We start from the raw sequence: 12,466 nt of genomic DNA, 5'->3' as shown, positions 1-12,466 counted from the left end.
TTCAGCAAGACAAGGGTTACCCCATGGCAGCTACTGAATTTTGCTTTTCTGACAAGTAGACAGACAAGCTTCTCCTTCCTCCTCAAGTTCCTTCCTCCTCACATTCCTTCCTCCACAGCTCTCCAGCACATGAGAACTGTTCCAGTAACTGAGAAAAGCTCTGGGCTTAATCATCCAGACAGGATCAACACAATCTAAATGTCCTTAGTGGATTGAACACCCTACCTGGAAACTCCAAAGAAAATTATCTATGTTATCTACTTGGCAAGTCAAAGCAAGCAGTAAATATCAAAAATATTAACTAGACACCAAACACTAAGTCAGCCTTCTGTGATATACATAACTTGAAATATTTCATGGTTGAACAAAGTTACTATCATTTTTCTAGTTGTTGTTCTCTGCCCACAAGCAACATTATGGAAACAACTTGATCCCTATTCTTTTCCATTCCCACCTCAGTTTGAGAAGTCTTAAGACAGTAGCACACCATCTACATTTGCTAAATCACCTTGCAAGTGTACACCTATATAGCTTAGTGTCTCAAATTCCTAAAAAGAACTGGTTTTGTCCCTTGTTAAAAACTTAAACTGTGGAGTATCACAGTTTCTAGCACTGCATTAGCTGTTATCACTTACAATCAGCTGCCAGTCATACTGAATGGTGAGACACTCAAGTGTTCTTTTCCTTGACACCAGTTTAAGCCTCTCTCTGATTTCTAATAAAAACTCTAATAATGCAGGTCAAGAACTCCAACACTCACTCACAGAAAATACTTCTTCTTAAGCACAAAGTGAAATGTTATTAAAAGTTTCACCGTGTGGCCAAAGAGAATACGTTCACTTTTCCCAGACCCAAATCATTATGTGGACACTGTTCACAGGCAAAGCCATAAGGATATGAGGAAGACCTCCCACGTGTGAGAGACACTCCCACCTTGTTCATAAAATCTTTCTTTCTCCCTACCTCAGAAATCTTCTACTGATCCTCTCTGGAGGCAGAACACTGGGGTGAATGCAATTGTACCGTCATTCCATGAAGCAGTTCCTCCTTTCCTATGAGGAGGGAAAATGAGTAGGACTAAATCACTTAGCTTATCCCACCTACAAGCTTAGAAAAACAGGATGGACCCACTAACAAGTTGTTCTGCTCAGTTCTGTGTAGGTTTCCATACCACCCCCTCATCAGTGCTGTTCTGAGCATCTTCCCGTAGCAACACGATTACCATCTGTGACGCGTGGTTTGCTCTCCCTCATCCTCTCCCCAAGGGTGAAACTGTACTCTTATTTTTATGTTAAATCAAGGTTCTCCCCAGGAAGTGCCCATGTCTCACTGTAATCGAGGCACCGCTGGTAGACCAGCTCCCGCATCATGGCACCGTAACCACTCTGCGTCTCTCTTCACCTCGTGCAGATACTGGGACTGTGTGCCTACGCACGTGGAAAGATGCAGGGTGCCAGCAGTGCCAAGATGGCAGAGCTGTACAAATCAGGACATATGGAGAACAGAAAAGCTGAGACGCTAGTGTGAATGATAATGCTCTGCGCAGTTCAAAAGTTCACGTGAAAGTTACCTCACCCATCTCCAAACACGTCTACGTGTCCTAGTCTGAGTGCAGTTCTCCATCCTAGTACACACTCCAAGACCACACATCTTACCATAAAACAAAGAATTTTGAGCACAGTACAAAATGTTGAAAAATAGTATTTATTAGCACCCAATTTACATAATTATATGGTACAAATGACACTTACTTGCTGCTGTAACATTAAATAAAGCTGCTCTGAAAAACCATTGCCTATTTCTGGAAGTCCAGGTGATTTTGCTCAGCACAGAATGTGGGCACAGTATACAGCTACCCCACTTCACTACTGCCATACCAATACAAATACCTGCATGGTTACCTCAAGGTGTTCTCATTTTAAATGGCACCCTAACAAGCAGATCGATATAATTTTAAAGACAAAGTATTTACTTGACTTATTCAGGCAAGTGAACGTAGCTTTAAATATAACCTATCCAAGAAGTTTCACAAAATAGGAACAGCAGTGAAAAAGAGAAAATCCAGGACTGCAATTGAGAAGCTCAAAAATATACTGGCGTATTTTAAAAAAATTTCCCTCTAAATTTTCTTCTTCGCCATTTTAGATATTTATCCAGGACTTTAAAATACTGGTTTTTAGTAAGAAGTTTAATACTAAGAGTCTGAAGAAGCATTTTCATTTAAAGCAGAAATCTACGCTTTTAATAATAAATGCTTATCAAATCTTTGGAGAACAAATCACTTTTTCACTTTTTTTCATGTCCTATGATTAAGAAGCCTTTCTGAAATCACGAAATACATGAAATTTATGGATCCTTACTCCCAAGAAAACCATTTCCTTCACAAGTTAGAAAACAGGATTTCTCACTTATAAAATAACACTCACTTTCACAGTAGCATTTAAACACGGAAATTTGGTTTTACTGAAATTCCGACACAGCCTTGTACTGAGCCATACACAAAAACTGACAAGCAGACTATTACTCAACAAGTAAGTATTTCTCATTTGGACCCACCACTTTGCAAGACACCTGAAGCCCAATGTTGTCTCAAAACAGTCATTCAAAACTGGCATGCAAAATCGTAACTTCAGCATAATTGTGAAGGGGAGTTTTAATGTCCTTCAGCTGTGCATGTATCAGTCCTAGTAGCCTTTTCATATCAACTATCTGTCATAGAAGTGACCCAAAGCAGAAGAGGAGCAACTGTAATTATTAACATTTAAGTGGTTATCGCCTGTGGTATATTTTCCAAAAGAGAACTGCCAGGAAACTCTAAGTTCAACAGTTATTCTTGTAGAGAAAAAAAAAGGGAAAAAAAAATAAATTCCAAACTATGGACCATAAGGCAAATACATTTGTCTGTTTTTTTTTTTTTTACCTGACAGTTTCTTGTAAAAGAAACCAACTGAAGATATTTATACAAAATACAATGCAGGTAGTTGGTATGCTGACAAATGTCAACAGAAAATCTTACAGCAACAATAGTCTTCTCATCACGGATTCTCTTCTACAAGTTTTTCCAGATGCGTGATTCAAGGAATATATAGCACAAGACTGCTTTTCAGTCTGTTTGGGCTATAAAGATACAAGAAATCATTAGCTAACATGCCCAGTTTGCATTTCCAGAAAAAACGCTAATACTTATGTGGCAGTTTTCAAAACCTATGCATGTTCGTAAATGTCTGACTGCAAGGAAACAATTCTAGGAAGCGTATATCTGAAAACAAGCTATATCCAAAAAGCACTATCTTGATGACAGGAAGAATAAAAAAATAAATTCTTAATGGAAAAATATTAGCTTGAAGTCCACCATTTATCCCTCATACAATGTTTTTGTCTGCTTTTAGTAAGTAATAAAAAAATAATTTAATTTTTGGCTTGGCAAGGAGTTATCCCTTCCCCTCCAGAACAGTACAAATCCAGCTGCATAAATCTCATCTCAGTGTCCCAGTCTAATACTGTGGTGTGATGACCAAGCATTTCTAGAATTAGCAAGGAAGTAATTTTGGGAGCCTGCAATTCAACTGAGTGGATATAAGTAGACCAAGGTTGAAGACCATGTCAACACAGGGCTTTAAACAGCTTAAAAAGACATGTGCAGCATGGTTCAAATGTGGGTGTGATCTCCCAGGATCACAACATGGCTTGGCAGCGTGAGCAGGGTGAAACTAATTTAACACACAATAACACAACCCAGACTCAATCAGGAAGATAGTTGGGCTAAGAAACATCTGTTATTACCAAATGAGTTTTTAGTTCAGTCAAAGCTTGGATTTTTTCAGCCAGTAACAAATCTCTCATGAGAATGAACCAGTTGAGACCCACAAATTGTACTATTCAACTGGATGTACACCATCTATAGTGGAATTCAGATTCTCATAAACATCTGAAATTATACAGCACTTCATAAGTTTTCACAAGAGGCTACAGAGCAGCAAAATTAGATCAGCAGGTAGGGTGAGAAATCACTTATTGGAATCAAATGAACTGGGTATAAGGAGGTATAAATCAGTCTTTTGGTGGTGGGAGGGGTAAGGCTGAAGATGAAACCTCGCAACCATTCAGAAAATACTGCCAAGAGAAAATCAACAGTCCTTTATGGAATTTACCTTGCAACTGAGAGTCCACTGAAAATGGGTTTTAATATTCTCAGAAAATACAGCCTAAATGAGTACTGAAGTGGGAAGATAAAAATCAGATATCAAAAGAATAGATGACCTACACAACAGGTATGTTCACTAGCACAGGCAGAGACTTCATTTTTAAGATCTTACTTCCCACCATCCTCCCTCCTGGGGTTAGTCCCACCAGCTGAACAAGAGCCCTTGCCTAAGCAAGGACACAAAGGTCATCCTAGCTTCCTCATCCCCCTTCTCCCACCACTTCCCAGCTGTTTGTTCATTCGCTCTGTTGTATGTAATACTACCTTTTACAATGTGGGTTATGTATTGTAAAACACTACCTATAGACCTGGATGGATTAACACTGTGGTCTTCATCAGTGTCTCTACTGCTCAGTAGACAAATTACAGAGGTCTGGACTACCAGGCCCTGTGTTTCAGTAACGGTGTTCATCTCTAAGCTTAAAGACTCTGATGATGAAAGACTGTTCACCTAATTGTCACTCTCTTCAATTAAATACATTATCAGATTTAGATAAAATATTCTCAGTGGCTTCATGTCCTTCTGAGAAAAAGGGAGCTTCCGGAAACATTTGAGTAGATTTTTCTGGGAAATCTTTGCTTCCCATCACTCAATACTAACAGCTACGCTGAGCATCTCTATGATGCTCACCAATGGCAGATGCCCAAGAAAACTTAAATCACCACATCAAAGATTGCAGTATCTTACACAAACTAGTTTACCATACATAAGTGGTTTACTATCATATTCATACTTCTTTATTCGTATAAACAGCATAGTCCAAAACAATCTCCACTAAACACTCACAAACTTCAGAATGTTTAAAAATGCTATAAAGCAGCTCCACATTTTCACAGTTACTTCCATGAATCTTATCAGCTCATCCACTAGGAAGCTGAATGACCTAATGCTAAGTGAGTCTCAAATTACCTGGAAAGCACCAGTCCACATCTCATTTGTATGAGAAAGTACTGAAGGAGTATTCTTTACAGAATGGGCTATTTAATGTGAAGTGAGTCATACAGATAACACTGTATGTAATACATTAAATATGAAGATTTAAGACTGAAGTGAGAAATATTATAAACAACCCTAAAATTTTACTGTTTCCCACATTTTGTAGCTTGCATTCAATATTAACAGACCTCATGAGACAAAGCCTTTGTCCTGCAATTTGTTTTTTAATTACGTTTATGCAGAAGCAAAGGCGTGGTCCCACTACAATGTCTGAGGAACTGATCTTCACTTAACTGGGTCCCCAACATGAAGACTATCTTAGCAGATGAGTAAGTTCTGTTCTTAGAATTTAAATAATAAGGTGTTAGAAATCTCTTGCCATCTCCTCATCTAAATTGACACCGTTTTGAAATGTGAACATTCTCCACCTTTGACCCAAGAGTGTATAACTTGCTATCTGGATATATACTGGATTTTATCCTTCATACAACTTGCAACCAATGGACGAATTAATACATCTGAAGAATCATTATGGGAAAAGCTTGCTCAAGTTGCTGCTCTAACTTTTTAATGTTCTCCCTTGTGATACCATCAGGCTAAACTTTGCACTGCTCCCTAGCCCAGCTCTCCTGAGGTGACACCAGTCATGTGGAGGGTACATCACCTCTGGCCACTTAACCTACTAACTCCTACAGAGTTCAGCAAATGGTCTCCTTGCTTCCCTTACTGTTCAGCACACAATCCAAAGACTGCTGCTGACCGATCTGCAAAGTCAATATTCAAATCTCATTTGCAGATGCTCTCACGGTGCAAAAATTACCAATGTTAGACTGCAAACCTGATACTTCAGCAGAGAAGACTCCAAGAAGAACACTGCCATAGTCTCTTGGACAGGCACAGGAACAACCACAATGGCTGCATTTTCTTGCTTAACCCAACTTACATTAGTAGGCTTACTGGGTATTTCACACAGGTGCCAAGTAGGCTCCCCAGGACAGTCTGCAAAGTCACTGCCAAACCACAGCCTGCAAACGCTTCCAAAAACACATCTCAAAAGGCATGAAAAAAACCCCCAAACATGCTTTTCTGATATTTATGCCCACTTTTTAATTTTTTTGTTCCCTTTGGGAGGGACTAACACTTCTGTTAATCAAACACTGCTCAAATGATACATCAGTTTATGAAAATTGCCATTCCCCAAAATTACATGGTCAAAACATGAGTAAGAAGGTGGGGAAAAGGGACACATCTGTGATCAAACAGGTGCACTGAAAAAGATGGTGTAACTAAGTCCTTTCTCTCTTACACATTTATTCAAAAGGAGAAGTTTCTGGTTACTTTAAATTCACACCTGCAAAATGGTGGTGCGTGACCTAATCACAAAGCTGTATGGTGACCATCACACACTTACTCAAACACATTACATATGGGGCTGTTTTAACATAACATCACTTGAAAACACACAGTCTAAAAAACAACCTACAGTACATGGCATACAGTCCCACAGGCTTCTTGCTGAAGAGCATATTTTATCAAAATAAAGATGAATGAGACCCCAAAATATTAATCAGGTGAACTTCTTAAACGTAATAAATTCTTTTACATGGTATGTTAAAAGTTTTCTCTTTGAGGCACAAAAACCAAATGCAGACACCAGGATTTTGTAAGACCGAAGAAAATGTTTTCCACAATGTAATTATATCCAGAGGTTCTTCCAGGCTACTCCAAATAATTTTGTGCAAGTATTTTGGTAACTGAATCAAATTTGTGAAATCAAACACCACAGTGAAGTAAATTAGAAATAAAAATCAGAGTATTTAAATCAAGTAGACCAATTTTCAATATACAGAACAACTGAAAAGTCTCCCCTTAGTTAGTAAAACCAAAATCAGTAGCAGAGGCTAACATACACAAAAAAATATGAGTTAACCATTAAAGTATGTACCATGTAAATTAGATACGGGAAAAACAGTAATGGTAAAACATCACATACTGATGTTGCGCAAAAACGCTTTTTTTGCAAGAATAAGCCTTAGGTCCAGTTTTGTTTATGTATCACATTCATGAAAGTTACCAATTACATTTAACCAGGAAGAACTTCACAACAAAGGGAAGAAATAAAGACAGTTTAGTGTCTGCAGAGATCAGAAGTTCAAAGCCTATAAAACCCAGAAAAATCATGAAACAGGAATTAAGTATCTAGTTTCAAATTAATAATAACAACATCCTGAAAGTGAAGAAGAAACATGAGAAGCAACAATACTCCAGGTTATTTAAAACAGTTGTCAGAAGTAAAAAAAGAAATACAATTTGAGCTTGTGAGACACTAGCCAGAATATCAGAAGTTTGGTCTTCCTACACAAAAGCATCATACTCCAGAGAAAAAAAACAAACAGATGACCTTGGGACTAAGTCCAACAAATCATGCATCTGGAATGGTGTTATGTGCACCGAGATATAGAGAACTGTGCTAAAAAGCTGAAAACAAGAACATGTTGTGTAAAAAGAGTAGACTGAAAAATAGCTTGAGGAAAGTGAAAAGGAACAGAAATACACAGCTAGAACCAGTGCATGCATGCAGGTTCCAAATTACAAAGATGATGAGGCATATGTAAAATGGCACAAAACGTGGCTTGGAATACCAACATGAAGTTACAAAAAAGAACTACTAAACATCATGTAAATCCTCCTGTCAGTGAGATGTAATAATTGAAATAATCTTTCAAAGGAAGCCTAATTGTTAGAACATATATAAAACCTCACTGGCCAAGACAATATTAAAATGCACAAGTCTACAATTCTGCTTTAGCAAGCAGCTGGACTAGATAACCTAAATAATTTTTTCATCCCTAACTCCTATGATGATGTTCAGAAGATCTGACAGCTCATGCACAATACCCTGCAGTACTACAAGTATGTGAGCAAGTACAGTAAAAAGACATTGACATCAATTATGAAGACCAGCACAAAAATATATATACTCGACAACCTCTTTGTAAGGCTACATTTGTTTTGTTTTTAAAAGGCACCTCATCCTCTAGCTATTGCCAGCTTTTAAAAAAAATCACTTTTTAGTTTGAGCAAGAGCTCAAGAGTGAGAAGGAAACATCTTTCAATTCACATTTGAACAGCCACTTCTTACATTCCAATTGTAATCAGAATGACAGTCTTTAAAAACAAGCATGCTGGCCTATTAGTTTTATGTACAGCAATTTAAACAACTGTAACTACATATAGTATTGTGTAAGCAAAAGCACAACTTTCATTTCATACTCACACCATTATCCTTTGTATACACAAACTCAAGAGAACTCTTAATACTAAAACATTAAAATTCACCCATGGAGTCTTCCCTTACTAGACACATTTAATACATGTTTACAATATATATACACATATATAATATACATAACTTTTAGAATTTTTCAAATAAATCTTTGTAATTTCCTCTTCAGAAAGAAATATAATAATGACACTGAAAGAATATGAGTCAAGTACACAAAACTCTCACAAAGTTGAATGCTCAGGTTTGCAGCCATGTTCCCCCTTCCCATCATAACCAAAACACTTTATAAAAACTAAATAGTCTGAATTACTATTGTAGTAATCTGTTTCATGGTAAAAGTTCTAATCTTATCTATGGAAATATACTGCATATCAATATCATGAAGTGACATATCTGAATATTCTGAGCAATAAAATGTATTTCAGGATATTTTAGCAGTAAATATGTGTTACAGGCTCAAACAGCACAGGTCAACTTTTTGTTCTAATTAACAGTTGATTTAAACTCTGCATTCAGGTTCAAATGTGGTCCCATCCCAAAATGCCATTCTGAAAACAATACAGTCAAACCCTATGTTGATAGCTTTCAATGATTCCATTTTTTATAAGTGTCAGTTTAAAGGCAAAGATTTATTTCTCACTTTCCAGTCTTAACCTCAGGCTGGTATGTGGAAGAGTTGCATTAGGTTCTTTCCTACCCACATCAGCACCAGAAATTGTCTCCAGCAGAAATTCTGCCTTCTGTTCCCATTAGAGGAAAACACCAAGTTCAGGCTTATGAGCAGTAGTAACTCTGACAATGATATGTAATAGAAAAGAACCCACTCACCTTCCATTAAGAAGGGATAAAAAGACTAAAACATCAGATTAAAAACTATTTGTCATTCAAATCAACAGAGAAGCTCTGAATAGATGAACAAAGCACATCCATTGAGTAATTACAAACAGCACTCATTCTTCAGGTAACCATGATACGCCCAGTGAAGTGGACGAGTCAAAAAGTTCCACAAATGCTGAAGATGGGAAACACCTCTAGAAGTAGCAGAATCTCTCAAACTGATGGAACTTTGCGTAATTCCCACCTATTGCACTAGTAGGACTCAAACGAAGTGTCATATATAGGTTTAATCTTCAAAAGAACTATTTCACTGTACCCTTAATGCCCAGAATGATACCCTTTTTAGCAGAAACAGAAAGAGGAGATGAATGTTGGATAGTTAAGTGTAGGAAAGCTTCTTGGGAAATCTTTGTGATAATTTCTTGTGCCAGATCTCCAAGAATAAACAGCATTACAAATCTGAGTAAGTTAAATCTGCTACTAGAGTAACAACAGACTGCTTCAGTCTGTTGTTAATTTGGACTAGAATAAAGGCTCAGCTTCTAGCCACACACTAATACAGTCTTCAAAAATGTGAAATTTTTTGCAAACTAAATATTTACTGTATAACAGAGAAGATGTAACAAAAACTTTACTGCATTTTAATTTATGTTAGTAATTTGCTTTCTTTAATTGCATTTATCTTAAGCTAGCATCCTGGTGGCTGAGTTTAACTACCTGCTACTGCTCTCTGAATAAGGTCTACTTTACTAACACAAAGGGATGACAAAGTGCCTCTCACATGACACAGGAACGAGTACGTGAACTGTCACTTTTTTGATTTAATAACATTAAGATTCCTCAATGAGAAGCATCCTAGGAAGTTTCCCTCTTCTACTCCCTGATGCAATAAGACCCCTTCTTTCCAATACTCATTTTATTTATAAAGAATACATAGACCTAGTTTCACCCAAGGCCTGCCTGGACGAAAATTCACTCCCTCTGAAATAAAAGCATTTCTTTTGTTTTTTAACTATTTGAAACTGAGAGTTTCCAAGCTCTCAGCACCAGCTGAGCTCACAGAAACCAGAACAAATGTCAATTTAGAAAACAGCAACCTGCAAAACTAAACACTTACAAACATTCTCTGAATTATAGGGCAGGATAAGAAGACTCATGCCCTCCTTTTCTCTTTTGTGCAGCTGGTTAAATATATACAAAGCTAGAGTTGAAAGGAAAACACTCTGTCATACAAACACTTTAGCCAGGGCATCCGCTCCTGCACTGGCTATATAGCATTTGGAGGGGTGGAATGCCACGTCATGTATGGACTCATCAAATTTTTTGCGATGAGCAGTAAATTCTTGGATGCAAGTCTTGCTTTCCAGATTCCACAAGCGAATGGAACAGTCGTGACCTGAAGAAAGGGGAAACAGGTTGTGGTTTTTTTTTTATATAATTCTCATGTCTGCCACCATTATGAAAAACAGAAAATTAAATCTTAAAGTACTTACTGCCAGACATCAAATACAGGCCGTTAGGATCAACAGCTAAACTTGTTACAGCATCTAAGTGAGCTACCATGGAATGGATCAGTTTTCCTTTGAAAGAAAAGATTTCTTTAGATTATTTTCTGCAATTCACTTTATCTGTATCCACTGCCTAAACTCTACCACAGCTCATACTACAAATGCAAGATCTTTTACCATGACCGGATCATTAAAATAATGCAAGAAGTAATTCTTTTAATGTTTACAGTCTCAGAAGAGCAACAGTACCAATATCATCAAGCTTTGTTTTATGTCTGCAAAACCACCAGGAAGCTGTAATCACTGTGCATTTTAAATATCTACCCCTTAAGTGAACTAAGTGACTGGGAAGGAGGACAAAGACTGAGTATACTAATGAGCAATTAATATAAATCACATAAGAATCTGGAATAATTTTACTCAACTTAGAGAGCATTAATCTTCAATTACAGCTTACTATACTTACAGTAATGATTTAATGTTCAAAATAAGAAATCATGGGTCAAATGTGAAGCTTGTTGTTACAGAAAATAATAAAAAAGCAAAAAAATCAGTGGCTGTTTACTATTTATTACAGAACTACATCATCAAATCAAGTATTTTCAGCTTTTTCCTCAGCTTCCACTGGATCCTTTTACCTCTTCTTATTTAAATACATTTTGGGAGTAGCAAATTTAAAATCAACAAGAACACTGAAAGATCTCAATTTAACTTCTCAGACAGTGTGACCTGGAAGCAGAGATTCACAGTCAGAGCACCAGATTAATACTACCATTCCTATCAAAAAGTCCTTTAAAACTTTAGAGATTTATCGTTAAACATCTCAGTGTTCGTCTCACTACAAATTAGAAAAAGTGTTATAAACTGTCCATGTGTTTCTGCAGAAGTGAGAGATCTGGAGAAATACAGTGGATCAAATTGAGAACAATGCCTACAAGGAAACTTCTACCTCCAAGCCACTGGGTAGAGGTCCTGGAAGCACTGAAAGAGTGCTAGAACCCTCTCCCCCAGATCAAAATAACACAGACAATACAACAGAAAAAACATGAAAACAAGAACAAAGATTTTGAAAAAACATCCTTTTATGTTAAATATTGATAACTCCCATACATAAGGCATTTTAAAAGAAGAGACAGAGAATTATGCACATTCTTTATCACTATGCCAATAAAGTTTTAAATGGTGTGGCAATTTTTGAGCTCTACTGGCGATGAGAGATTCAGAGGATATCCAATTCTTTACATCTCTCAGCATTTATGTGAATAATATTAATCATAATGAAATACTGTTTATGTTATACAACCATATGACTAGAACCTGCTGAAAAAATTAATACCTGTATTGTTGTCGTAGAATTTGATGTGTCTATCTTCATGAGCAGTGATACTAATTGGAAGAGTTGGATGGCTGATGACTCTGTTTATCTGACAGGAAGAACTGACTGCTAAGAAAAAACCCACACATATTAACAAATGTACACAGCTAAGTTATTTGAAAGATTGCTACTAAGAAATAAACACGTACTTGAGCTTATTTGCCGAATAATTCTTACCTTTATGTAACAGAAACTCTCAGCTAACACCTCATGTAACATGGTTTATTCTAAAATACTTTCCAAATTACAGACACACACACAGGCATACATAAACCATATGTATGAGTGTAAATACAAACATATGATGTCCAGCTTTTGG

At 36.9% G+C, this 12,466-nt stretch overlaps 1 protein-coding gene across 5 annotated transcripts in view; it reads right to left on the bottom strand.

The window, feature by feature from the left end:
- Nucleotides 1-1,688: 1,688 nt before the first annotated feature.
- The window catches only part of STRN (striatin), a 74,942-nt gene continuing 64,164 nt past the window's right edge, over nucleotides 1,689-12,466 (bottom strand). For 4 of the 5 annotated variants that reach the window (XM_051613720.1, XM_051613722.1, XM_051613723.1 and 1 more), the window contains 3 exons: nucleotides 12,109-12,216; nucleotides 10,758-10,844; nucleotides 1,689-10,660 (listed from right to left, as the gene is read on the bottom strand). In XM_051613720.1, coding sequence (XP_051469680.1) covers nucleotides 10,491-10,660; nucleotides 10,758-10,844; nucleotides 12,109-12,216 — 365 coding nt within the window. In that variant the 3' untranslated portion in view covers nucleotides 1,689-10,490. The remainder of the gene's footprint in view (nucleotides 10,661-10,757; nucleotides 10,845-12,108; nucleotides 12,217-12,466) is intronic. The other variant, XM_051613721.1, reaches the window with a different exon arrangement.

The sequence above is a fragment of the Apus apus genome, chromosome 3, assembly GCF_020740795.1.
Source record: "Apus apus isolate bApuApu2 chromosome 3, bApuApu2.pri.cur, whole genome shotgun sequence".
NCBI classification, from domain to species: Eukaryota; Metazoa; Chordata; class Aves; order Apodiformes; family Apodidae; genus Apus; species Apus apus.
The sequence above is the reverse complement of the archived record's forward strand: the minus strand, read 5'-3'. Positions and strand labels throughout refer to the sequence as shown.